The sequence below is a fragment of the Aegilops tauschii genome, chromosome 7 (genome assembly GCF_002575655.3).
Source record: "Aegilops tauschii subsp. strangulata cultivar AL8/78 chromosome 7, Aet v6.0, whole genome shotgun sequence".
NCBI lineage: Eukaryota > Viridiplantae > Streptophyta > Magnoliopsida > Poales > Poaceae > Aegilops > Aegilops tauschii.
The window spans coordinates 632,187,454-632,200,499 of record NC_053041.3 but is presented as its reverse complement, the minus strand read 5'-3'; the positions used below and the strand labels follow the sequence as shown (position 1 = coordinate 632,200,499).

The window sequence follows — 13,046 nt, the reverse complement described above, 5'->3', positions numbered from 1 at the left end:
AAACTCCGAACTTCTCTGTTATTTCAATTTGAACTTCACCTTTTTATATTTTTGAGTAAAGAATTGTATTCGATTTTTATACAGAAAAACCGAACATGGAAATACAAGATGAATCTTTCTCGCAAGAAATTTTGAACTTCCTCAGACAGAGCGCTTGAACTTCTTTCAACAAACCTTTTAAGCTTTTATTTTTTATACTTTTATTCTCACCTGAAATGCATTTCTTGCAGTACCTGAACTTCTCGTTGTTTTCACCATGAACTTCTGTCACATTTTTGTGCATACGTCGAATTACACCCAATCGAAGGTCGGACGTCATTTGTTGCCATTTTAAAACATGTAATTGGAGGTCGGACATCTCGGAATATAAATTCTGAACCGTGCACGGGAGAGAGAATTATGTGTGAATAAAGCGGGTAGCAATTTCCAACGTTCCCTCGTCGAGCACTTGAACTTCTAGCAAGAAATATTTTTCATTTTTATGAGTTAGTTTTTCAAAATGCCAAAATAGCATTGGTTTTTGAATTTTTATTTTTGAACATGTAAATCTTAGGTTTTAATAAACTCCAAACTTGCATGTTATTTTAATTCAAACCTCACGTTGGTTTTATTTTTCTATTAACGGTTAGAATCCGAGTTTTCAATAAATATTGAACCGCTTCATTAATTTAATTTGAACTTCTAGGTTTCTGTTAGAAATGGGGAAATCCATTTACTAATTAAATTTTCTATTTTTTTGTTATTTTAATTCGAGCTTCCGTTGTGGAAACTTGTTGAACAAGAGGAACTTTTTGAATTTTCCTGGTCTGTGCACTTGAACTTCTAGCAACAAAATTTTTGGACTTCGCCCTTTTACTCCTATTTTCTCATATGAAACACACACCATGCAGTACGTGAACTGCCGTCTGTTGTCAATTTGAACTTCTCTCTATTTCACTTTAGTAAGAAAAAGCATCTGAGTTTTTTATAGACATTGAACCGCTCTAACTTTTTTTTCCAATTTCTTTGTGTGCTTTTTTAGAAATATGATAAATGGAGTTCTGTTAGAAACATTTGAACTTCTTCGTTATTTCGAATAGATCTTATTGGTCTTATTCTTTAGTAATCAAAAAACCGAGTTTTTCAAATAAATAACAAACGCTTTGCTTTTAAAAGTTGAACATCTTTGGTTTTATTATTTAGTAAAGATAAAAAACTGAGTTTTTAATATGCATTGAACTACTCTATTTTTTAGAATCGAATTTCATGGTTTTAATCTTTAGTATCGGGGAAAAATCTAGCTTGGCCTGTTGTGCCGCCACCATACCGAGGCTTCAGTTTCAGAACCTATTTTCAGTACACTGGAAATTCTCTGATGGATGGCATGGAGCATGATAGTAATATTTCTGATGATCCGCAGGATGAATGGTCAATGTACTCAGATATTTCTGAGGCAGCAGATAACTTTGTTCGTGGTGTTGACACCCCAGGGTTGCAGTTCGTCCGTGCTTCTGGCTCTGTGAGGTCGGTGGTTGTTGATCCTTTTGCTGCTCTGCTTGACACCTTTGGTTTAATTTATGCCGGCATCTGGACACCTAGACTCTGCAATGATAGCTCTCCACCCAGCTCTTTTGTTGCCTCTCAGTTCCCTATCAATCCGCTCAACTTGTTTGCGATTGTGGGCACTGCCTTGGTTCACACCTGGAATCAATGCTGCAATAGTGTAATGAGGGAGGAGTGTATTTTGGCCAGACTTCCTAAATCTCTCTTTTTGGACAATGGGACCTACACTATTTGCATTTCTGTTGAGCCTGCTAGGTTGAAGTACATCTCATCATTTGCTCTTTCTGGTCTGAATCTACTTGGCACTACCGGGGAGGATGCTGCTGTTTCAAGCGCCCAAGGTCTGAATGAAGCTGCCCCTGTTCCTCTTACTGAACTAGGGATTGAGAGCAGTGGGAATGTTTGTCTGGTTTCTGATGAGGAAGCAGTCAGTGTGTTTGATCATTTTGGAAAAATGATCCTGGATGAGCCCGGTCATGTGAACACCACCCAACTCCGTCGCAGCACTCGATCCACCCGTTATGATGGGTTTCATGTCCCTCAGCCTTCAGATATAAAAAAGGGCGTGTCCAAGGTGAAACCAAGGAAAACTCCTGTTATCACTCGCAACCTGTATGCTACGGCCCCGTCTGGTATTCCTGCTGTTTTGGATGTCAGTTCGGAGTCTGTCCCTGCTCCTACACCAATCCCAGTTATCCAAGAGATTGGCATTGTCAGATGTGGAGTGCCGCCTGAAGAACTCAATGCTGAGAAGCTGATGGTTGCTCCGCAAGCTACACTCCCTCCCAAAGATGCCGCAAACTAGGAGGTGGAATATCCTCTGCTGGAATGTTCGTGGAATTAACGCGGACAAAAAACACCTTGCTATCCATAATGCTATCGATATAAGTGGTTGTGATGTTATATGTTTGCAAGAAACTAAGCGTGAGACTTTCGATAGGGCTTTTGTTAAAACTATTTGTCCTAAGCGACTTGATATGTTTGCTTTCATTCCCTCTAATGGGACTTCGATAGGGCTTGGTTTTCCTGGAGGAGTCTTTTGCCCTTGGAATTAAATTCACTTCTTTGCACTCCAATCCTGTGTGGAATCTAATCAATGTTTATGGCCTGTGTGATGTTATTGATCGCTCTAACTTTACGGTGTGGTTGTTCAGTATGCACATTCCAGTCTCTGAAGATTGGATCTTGGCTGGGGATTTTAACTATTGTAGCGCGCCTGAAAACAGAAGTAGGCCGGGTGGCAATGCCAACGATATGTTGATCTTCAATGATTTTATCCGCACCCAGTCGCTAGTTGAACTACCCATCAAGGGTAGGACGTACACGTGGAGTAACATGCAAGATGACCCTTTGCTGGTGCAATTAGATTGGTTTTTTTCCTCGGTGCACTGGACTTCTTCCTCACCTAATACCACTGTATCGCCCTTGGGTAAGCCTTTTTCAGATCACGTCCCCTGCGTCATTGGCATAGGTTCGTGCATCCCGAAGAGCAAGGTGTTTCGTTTTGAAAACTACTGGATACAACATTCAGGGTTTCACGAGATAGTGCAACGCTCTTGGAGCCAACCTTGTCATGCGGCTAACTCAGCGGCTTTGATCTGTAGAAAGTTGAAGAAGCCGCGTTACGCTTCAAAGTCCTGGAGCAAGAAAATCTCGAGATTATCAATTCTTATTGATAGTTACAATGAAGCTCTTCTGAATTTTGATACTTTAGAGGATAAAAGACCTCTTACTATTCCAGAAACCAATTTCAGAATTATTCTCAAGCCTCACCTCCTCAAGTTATTGGAGTATAAACACATGTATTGGCAGAAAAGATGTACAGTTCGGAGATTTCAAGTTGGGGATGGTAACACGAAATTCTTTCATGCAGTGGCCACAGAGAGATACCGCAAGAACTCAATATCAACACTCAAACTTGATGATGGTACGCTGATTGATGACCATGTGGGTAAAGTGTCCTTGCTGTTTTCTTCATATAAACAGCGACTAGGCTCTTCTGACCCTCCAAACATGCGCTTCAACTTACACCACATCATCAAGAAAGTGGAGGGGCTTGATGAATTGAAAGCTCCTTTCACCACGGATGAAATTGACCTAGTGGTCAAGGAGATGCCAGTGGATAGAGCGCCAGGGCCAGATGGATTCAACGGTTGCTTCCTGAAGTCATGTTGGAATATTATAAAACATGACTTTTATAAGCTTGTCATGGATTTTTATGAGGGGGATCTAGACCTCGAAAGCATTAATACTGGGTTCATTACATTGATTCCTAAATGCCACTCCCCGGAAACAGTAAATGACTACCGACCGATCACCCTACTGAATTGTTGTCTGAAGATCATTACCAAGCTGCTTGCGAATCGTCTACAGAGGATCATCTTGCGCATTATTCATACAAACCAATACGGGTTCATCAAGTGTAGATCGATTCAGGACTGCTTGGCTTGGGCGTTCGAGTACACTCATCAATGTCAAGCGTCGGGGAGAAAGGTCTTGCTGCTGAAGCTAGATTTCGCCAAGGCATTTGATACTATTGAACATGCCCCTATGATAGAGATCATGAGAGCGATGGGGTTCAATGAGAAATGGCTAAACTGGATTGCTTGTATCTTTAAATCAGGAAAATCTTTGGTCCTGCTCAATGGCACGCCAGGCAGGCAGTTCACTTGCAAACGGGGAGTGCGCCAAGGGGATCCTCTTTCGCCGCTCATTTTTGTCCTAGTGGCTGACCTGTTGCAACCTGCCATCAACCATGCCTTCCGCGAGGGGATACTTCAGAAACCAATCCCGTCAGCTGAGAAAGACTACCCGATAATTCAGTATGCGGATGACACGATTGTCTTTCTCCCAGCTGCGAAGGAGCAGGTTGAGACTCTGAAAAAACTCCTGTTGGACTATGCGGCTTCCATTGGGTTGCAACTCAATTTTCAGAAATCAACCATGATCCCGATTAATGTTACACCCACTGAGGCACTGGCTTTTGTTGACATGTTTGGTTGTGTTGTGTGGAAAATGCCATTCACATATTTAGGACTCCTGCTTGGGACTACTAAACCCACAGTAATGGACTTCATGCCTCTTGTAACATCTGTTGAGAGAAGAGTTTCTGTGGCCGGTAACTTGCTAGACTACGGATCAAAACTCACCTATGTCAATTCGGTGGTGTCATCTCTTATGGTGTATGCCATGTGTTCCATCAGGATCCCTCCTAAGATAGTGGAACATCTGGATAAAATCCGTAGACATTGCTTCTGGAGCAAGAAGACGGAGGATGGGACGAAAACACTTCTCTTGCCTCCTGGGAGCTCGTTTGCCGCCCCAAGGCTATAGGGGGGCTTGGGATCGTGGACCTTAAAATTCAGAATCAAGGCCTTTTGCTCAAACAGCTATACAAGTTTTACAATAAGCTGGATGTGCCGTGGGTGAACCTGGTATGGAGTTCATATTACTTAGTCGATGTACCACATGCCTCGGAACCGTGTGGCTCCTTCTGGTGGCGGGATCTCATGCAGTTATCGGACATCTTCAGAGGAGTGACTGAGATCAAAATTGGGGATGGTAGTACGGTCTTATTCTGGAAGGATCTCTGGAGTGATCAGCCTCTTGAGACCTCATACCCGAGGGCATTTTCATTTGCTAGAGAGGAGGATGCGTCAATACAGAAACTGTTGAGGTCTAGCACCATTGGAGAGGCTTTTCACATACCGTTCTCTCCCCAGGCAAGAGTGGAAGTTGAGGAGATTCAGGCATTAACTGCGGGGTTTAATCCTGAGAGTGACAGAACCGACAAGTGGTGCTGTGTCCGGGATGCTAGAGGGCTGGGAACATTCAAATCAAGTGACTATTATAAGTTCCGCTTTAAGGATGTTCCCGTGGATGCAGTTTTTCCTTGGATCTGGGAATCCAAATGCACGAACAAGTGGAAAGTTTTTGCCTGGCTTCTGTTTGCAGATCGTCTGAATACACGAAACATGCTGAGGAGGAGACAATACAAGCTGGAAGGTGATGTGTACACCTGCCTGCTTTGTGACTCGCCCCCGGAGGAAACAGTGGCCCACCTGTTCTTCAAATGTCCATTCGCAACCAAGTGTTGGGATGCGATTGGGATGCGCTGGCACAATTCTCAATGCAGGATGGATCTCATCCGTGGGGGAAAAAGGTCCTGGGGGAGACCGTTATTCATGGAAACTTTCATCATCGCAGCCTGGGGTGTGTGGAAAGAGAGGAATAATAAACATTTTAGGAATGTGATGCCCTCACTGGAGTCTTGGAGGGACAGATTCAAAAATGACATGTCCATGATGGTACATCGCATGAGAGACTCTCTCCACCCCTTCATCAGAGGATTGGTTGCCGCCATCTGACTTCTACCCCCCTAGTCTGTTTTTTTAGTCTGTTTTGTTACCTCTTTGTTATAGTAGTTTGTCTTTTAATACCTAGTTCTCTACCTTGTAATTATGGGGCCACACCTCCCCTGATCCTGGTGTTGCTTTAATTTAAAAGTCAATAGGAGCCTCTCCTACTGTCAGTGAGCTTTCAAAAAAAATCTAAGATTTTTATAAACATCAAACAACTTCATTTTTTTAATTAGGACTTTTTGCTGTTATTCATTTTTGTAGCAGAAAAGTCCTTGTTATGTAATAAACATCGAACCAGTCACTTATTTAAATTTGAACTTCCATATCTTTTTAGACTTTGACTTTTTATTCCTTTTTCGTATATGAAACACACTCCATGTAGGAGGAATTATTTTCAGATAGAGCATTTTTGTTTCAAATTTATAATGGAATGAGAGAATTAGTTTAAACACCCAACATTTTCTTTGATCTACCCATTTCACTTAAATCTGAATGTCTAGAGTTAACATTTTATCGGTGAGGGTTCTTTTTCTTCTTGGTTTATAAAGATCGAACTTCTCCATTATTTTAAATTGAACTTATTACTTTTTCTTTTTGTAACTTGAAATATCTGAGTTTTATATAAACATCGAATCGCTCGGGTATTTTGATTTGAACTTTTACATTTTTTACAAATGCGGAAGATACAGTCAACATCAAGCACCGACACGAACCATCAAAAGCATCATTTAATCACAATAAAATGAGCAGGCATCAAGAAAGACTGTTTGTGGCTAAACGAAAGGAACATTCTTTGTCAGCCACAAGTGTTTTTGTGCGCCCCTGCATATACATGGACTTCAATTTTCTGACAACATGAACTTTGTTGTTGTCGATATGTATGAACGTTTGTTGTAACCAAAGAGAGAGGATGCACTGAGCCAAGGTAAAATCTTACGAAAAACCCACTTTTTCGTTTGAGGCATATACACAAACAGCTTGTGTGCAATGCCGGTGGTGGGGGGAGAAAGTGAGCTCAAGGGAGGGTCACCGGTAGGGGATATTGCATCGAATCGGCGGTCTGGGCAGGCACGGGAGGGAAGAAGGCCGCGGCGGCAGAGGAAGTGAGCCTATATAGGTTGAACTACTTCGTTTTTCAAATTCATGGTTTTATTCTTTAGTGTTGAAGAAAATCCCTTTTGGACTTCTTGGTTTTATTCTTTAGTAATGTTGAAAATCTGTGTTTTTTATAAACATTAAATTGCTCTATCTTATAATTTGTACTTCTAGTTTTATTTTCCATTAACGACAAAAATCCAAGTTTTGTAATAAATTAAAAACATTGAACCACTCCCTTATTTTAAATTGACCTTCTAGGTTTTTTTAGAAACGACATAATTCTTTTTTATAACTTCAAATTTAAGACGGGGAAGATCCTTTTTTATATTTGAGGGAGATCATGGGACTTGAACGGCCTGGGTTCACCAATTTGAACTTCAAGAAACGATAAAAGAAACGCCTGCACACACGTTGCACAGCAACTCAAGTGCATCTGTACAGTAGCAAATCCCGCAGCTCTTCACACATTGAACCTTTCACAATGTCAAGGGTGAACTTCATTGTTACACAACACACACCCGAAGAAGAGCACACAAACAGCCATTTTTCCTGTTTTTGAGGACAGCTGGTGCTAAACCGAAAGAGTAGAGGAGAAAAAAATTCCATCAGCTTATTATTTTCTACTCTTACACAAAGAGGACCAAAGAGAACGAGGCAAACAGAACAAGAACACCACTTTTTGTACATGAACTTTTTATGCTAGTTTCTCTTCTCTGAACGCCATTTCTATTATATTTCACCAATGAAGATCGACTGTCGGTATATTAGCAGCAGAAAACCATAGCACTGTACTCTTCTCGAACTAGTATTCTCGAACTTCTATACTTGTTTCTCTTGAACTGCAAGACTGCACAGGAATCAAGTGAGCTCACAAAGGCTCCCACGCCATGGCGTAGAAGAAGATGGAGGGAGACACGCGCTCAGTGGCCTAGGCAGGCCTGTGGCCGTGGCTGCTGGAGGGAGACGACGAGGCCGGTAGCTGGTGCGCCACCCTCGCTGTGGGTGCTGCTGTCGTCCGCGGGTGGCGTCGAGATTTGAGAAGACGGGGCGGCGGCGCGCTGTGGAAGATAGGCCATCGCGGCGGCAGGATTCGGGGACGTCGACGGATGGATCCCTGTGCGGTGTGGCGTGGCTGTTGAAGCAGGGGAGGCCGTTGTCGCGGTTGAAGCAGGAGAGGCGGACGGCGGTGGCGCAGGATGCAGGTCGGCGACGGCACGCGTCACCGGTGTCAGGGTCAGCGCCGACGGGGGTGGTTACTTGTGGGAGGGCGGCGGCGCGGGACAGGTCGGGAGGCGGCGGCGCGGGGAAGGGAGGGAGGTCGGGAGGCGGCGGCGCGGGGCAGGGAGGGAGGTCCGGAGGCGGCGCGGGGCAGGTCAGGAGGCGGCGCGGGGCAGGTCAGGAGGAGGCGACGGCGCGGGGCAGTGAGGGAGGCGGCGGCGGCACGGGGCAGTGAGGGAGCCGGCGGCCAGATGGGATCGGGGGAGGACTGGGAAGGTTTTTTTTTCTTTTCTTCGTACCAGTTCGGCATCTCAGGAACACCCTCGCGAGCCCTATATAGGGCCTCACGTGATCCAAATAACTATTCTTAGGGTCGCGCTATTCGTCACCCTGGGTGAGGAATAGTTATTCTTCACCTCCTCTCTATTTTGACATCAATGCACCGTATTTTTACGTTTCGTAATTTTTGTCTTATTTCATACGTAAAAAGAGAGCGTAAGAAAATATATACTTGCCTAAAAAATATTTTATGTTACGTAAAGTTACGAACGTAAAAACATACATAAAATACGATATTTCTGGTCTTATAACCTATTTTTTTGTTTTCTTATACCAAATCTTACGTAGTGAATCAATATGAATGTAACTATTTGTATTCCAAATGTAATTTATTTATGAAGCGATCGTAAGATTACCTCGGACGAAGAATAACTTATTCTGCAACCTGGGTGATGAATAGTATTACTATATATATATATATATATATATTTGTAGCTATATAATAATCAAATGCAATATATTATATCTATTGAAATTTCCACATAAAATTTCATCAAAAAATCTTGCAACCAATCCCCGCAGCAATGTGCAGGATATCATTTGTATTAATATGTTGGAAGAGAAAGGAATAGAAAAAGAGAAGGTTTTCCCTTTCTTGGCATAGAGATGAGGTATAGTTACATATTTTTGGAAACAGAGACACGCCACCCACCGGCCAGCAAACGGTGCCCATCCCCATCATGCCAGAGCACATGACGCCCGCCCCCAATGCCCCGCAGCCTGCGCGCGGGCCCGTCTTCCAAGAGCACACATAGCACGCTCTCGTCACGGAGCAGCCTGCGCCCAGCCGCTAGGTCTTTGGGTTTGAGTTGGACGTTGAAGTCGTTCTGCCCCCAACATGGTGAGCGGGCAGAGCGGGAGCACGCATACGAGCGCGTCGAGTTAGCCGACACCACCCACGGGTAACACCGAACATGCAGAGTCTGAGGCATGCGTCCCCACCGCTTGCCATTTCGTAGCCGTATTCGAGGATGCCACGGGCCGCGAAGCGGGCATGAGTCGATCAAAGCGGTGGAGGTGTTTGTCGGCCACATGGATGCGCCCACATGTTTTTAGCTAGCGCCGAAGCAGAATGATGTCTAGCTAGCTATATATAGTTAGATATTCTAGATTTAAACTTTCACATTTCACGTACTTAAATAGTACTCTTATATTTGATCTTATAAATTAATTAATTTTGTTCTTGTAGTATAATATGTTTGAATTTATCTTGTAAACAACATCACACATAAGTAATAATTAGAAACCACCGGTGATGGTACAAATCATAGCACGCAGTTATGCAAGCCAGTTATGTGCATGTACCGCACACGATGCACCGAACTGAAATATCAGTGACGTGCCCAATCATCGCACTCTGTTAGATTCCCTGAACCCTGTGCTAAAATTCGCACAAAATTTGTTCCCCGAATCACGTGGGATGTTGTAAGTCATCGCACACGCTTCGGCCAACACAACAATGTGTAATTAATGTATCTCACACGGTTGAACAAAGTCAATCGTGCATGATGGGTCAGAGATCGCACATGTTCCCTATGTTTGCACAGAGTTCATATTTCAAATGCATGTGTGATGTCTTCATCACAAAGAGTTGGCTTTATAGGGCTTAATAGGACCTGCACCAATGAAAGTTAGATCTAGTAATGTTGAAAGCAGAGCTAATTCGGTCCTTGATGCGACCTAAAGCAGTTTAAGTGATACGTGTCCTAGTTTTCTACGGAATGTGATCCCTGCCTGCTGTCACATCAAGCCTAGTCACCCATTTGACACATGCGGCACGCGGAGCTCGCTGAGCGTGTGTTACACATGCACATGCTCTAACATGTTCATTAGGTCCCCGGCAAAAAAACATGATCATTAGGTGTATTTGTTTCTAAGGTAAATTCCAAATTGTTGTGTACAATAGTATATTTCCTTCTAACCAGATGGAAATTGCACACCTGCTGAATCGGAAGGATTGTGTAAGTAAGTTACTGCGCTTGTACTGTGTGTTTTAAAAATATATATAATTGGAAGGATTGTCAATCCTGTAATCAACGTTGTAGCCATGAGCATTTTAGTCCCGTATTATTTCTAAAACAGTGACTGGGTCGCCACGCATGAAAACTACACAAGGAACAGAGACTAAATTTACTAGGACTAGCAGTATAGGATTTTTTTTAAAGGGTGTGGCTAGGTCTCGGTCGACTGAAATTTAACCAAGTCTAATTTAAATGACATAACTTGCAAGAAAGAAAATTACACGGATCTCCATGCGAGATCTCACGAATATAGCATCGACTGGGACTTGGTTAAGTCTTAATCCTCTAAGATTTAGCAATCCTGTTTTTGAAATCCACATGTGAGAAAGCCGAGCGGATGGATAAGATGAGAATGCATCCGCTAGCTTCACGAGGAAAATTGTGTATATATGTATCCCCACCAACCTGCCCCTCTTGGATAACCCAGCTACCTAGCAGCAGTAGCACCTCGATCAACGGATAATTCATCCTGAAGCCCGGGCTCATCTGCACCTGATCAGCAAAAAATTCAAAAAAAAATACTAGAAAAATTCAACAAAATCCAAAAAAATCCGGGTGGTAGATAAATTGATGCGTGAGGTCCGCTCCAAAATTCAACTCATTTGGATATCTGAGTAGGCCTCGGCAAAAAAGACAAATCGGGTCAAAACAGTTTGTGAACAGTAAACTTTTTCACAGACCCCGATTTTGTCTTTTTTGCACAGACTTGCTCAAATGTCCAAACGAGTTGAATTTTGCAGCGAACCTCACGCACCTAATTATCTACCACCCGAATGTTTTTTGGAATTTTTTGAATTTTTCTAGTATTTTTTTAATTTTTTCCGTGAGCGCGGGTGCAGATTCGCCGCACTCCTCGATCAACACACAACACAAGACAATATGCGTTCAGCTCCCCACCTCCACCTCGCGGTCTGGGCCCTTCTCCTCCTGCACTTCGCAGCCTTCGTCCCGGAAGCCAGAGCACAGCAGGAAATCGGTGAGCAGAAATCTTCTATAGATTAATTCTTGTCTTAGTTAACTCTTCCGCCATTGATTAATTCCTAACGAGTACGTACATCTCTTGCATGCAGACGATGAGTCGGAGTTCAGCTACGACAGCAGGTCCGAGAACGGGCCGGAGAACTGGGGCAAGATCAAGGAGGAGTGGGTGACGTGCGCCACCGGGCGGGTGCAGTCCCCCATCGACCTCTCTGACCGCCATGCCGCACAGGCGCCCAACCTCGGGTACCTCCACCACTCCTACCGCCCTGCCGAGGCCTCCATCGTCAACCGTGGCCACGACATCACGGTGACATTCCAGCGCGACACCGGGAGCTTGTGGATCAACGGCACTGCTTACCACCTCAGGCAGGTGCACTGGCACTCCCCCAGCGAGCACCACCTAAACGGCCGCCAGTACAGCCTGGAGCTCCACATGGTTCACCTCAGCGCCGAGAACAAGGCTGCCGTGATCGGCCGCCTCTATAAGATCGGTAGGCGCGACCATTTCCTGCACGAGGTGCGTACTTCTCTCCAACTCCAGTATCTTTTTTTTCTTTCTAAATCCGTGTCCAGATTTGAACTAATCCGTTGCATGCATGATGCAGCTAGAGCCTTACCTGCGGAGGATGGCAGGCATGAAGGAGAAGGAGGAGAAGGTTGGCGTGGTGGATCCCTGGGAGGCGAGAGGCGATGGTGAAGCCTACTACCGGTACATGGGCTCCCTCACCACGCCGGCGTGTGATGAGGGGGTCATCTGGACCGTCATCAAGAGGGCACCTACCTCGCTACGTTGTTAATAACTTTTACCGACCACATTTAGACCGTGAATGCTAAACTTACTGACATACGGTCACTAACGCCCCCCATATTCTCTAACAATAGTGATCCAAATTTTAAAATTAAGTATGTGCTTTTGCAGGTTGCTACCGTGTCGACTCACCAATTGAAGCTTCTCACGGACGCTGTCCACGATGTAATTACGTTATTCTATTGATTAATTTCCCCAATCTTTTGCAAGAAAGCAATGTGCATATATTTGTTTGTTTGTACTGGGCGTAGGGCTTTGAGATGAACGCGAGACCCCTTCAGAAGTTGAATGGCAGATATATCAGCTTTTTCTGCCCTCATGATGACCATGAACGCTATTACGCTGCTGCTGATCATTAATTATCTCTATACTTGAGCCAACCTGACGGATTGATAGCATGTATGTTAATGTAAGATAATATCAGTATATACCTTCATTTGACTAGCTTACAATTGTCGGCGAATAATTGTTTCTAATGAAAACTATATATTCAGGTGTTGGCAACGGCGAACAAGAGCAATGACATGGAACATTGCAAATCGATCGTGACTCTGGCACAAGCAGGGATATTTGTTGGCCTTGGCACCGTTCTTATAATTCCTCAATAAAGTCGAAGTCACAAACAAATGGGATACAGGAGCATCTCCCCTAGGTTGTTCTTATAGTTCTCGTAGAGCA

At 43.9% G+C, this 13,046-nt stretch overlaps 1 protein-coding gene across 1 annotated transcript; it reads left to right on the top strand.

The window, feature by feature from the left end:
• The first annotated feature begins 11,361 nt into the window (after positions 1-11,361).
• Positions 11,362-12,727, top strand: LOC109753778 (alpha carbonic anhydrase 7-like). Its single transcript, XM_020312704.3, has 5 exons — positions 11,362-11,555; positions 11,650-12,077; positions 12,166-12,333; positions 12,480-12,533; positions 12,620-12,727. The coding sequence occupies exons 1-5, from the start codon at positions 11,459-11,461 to the stop codon at positions 12,725-12,727; spliced, it is 855 nt and encodes a 284-aa protein (XP_020168293.1). The 5' UTR covers positions 11,362-11,458.
• The last annotated feature ends 319 nt before the right edge of the window (positions 12,728-13,046 follow it).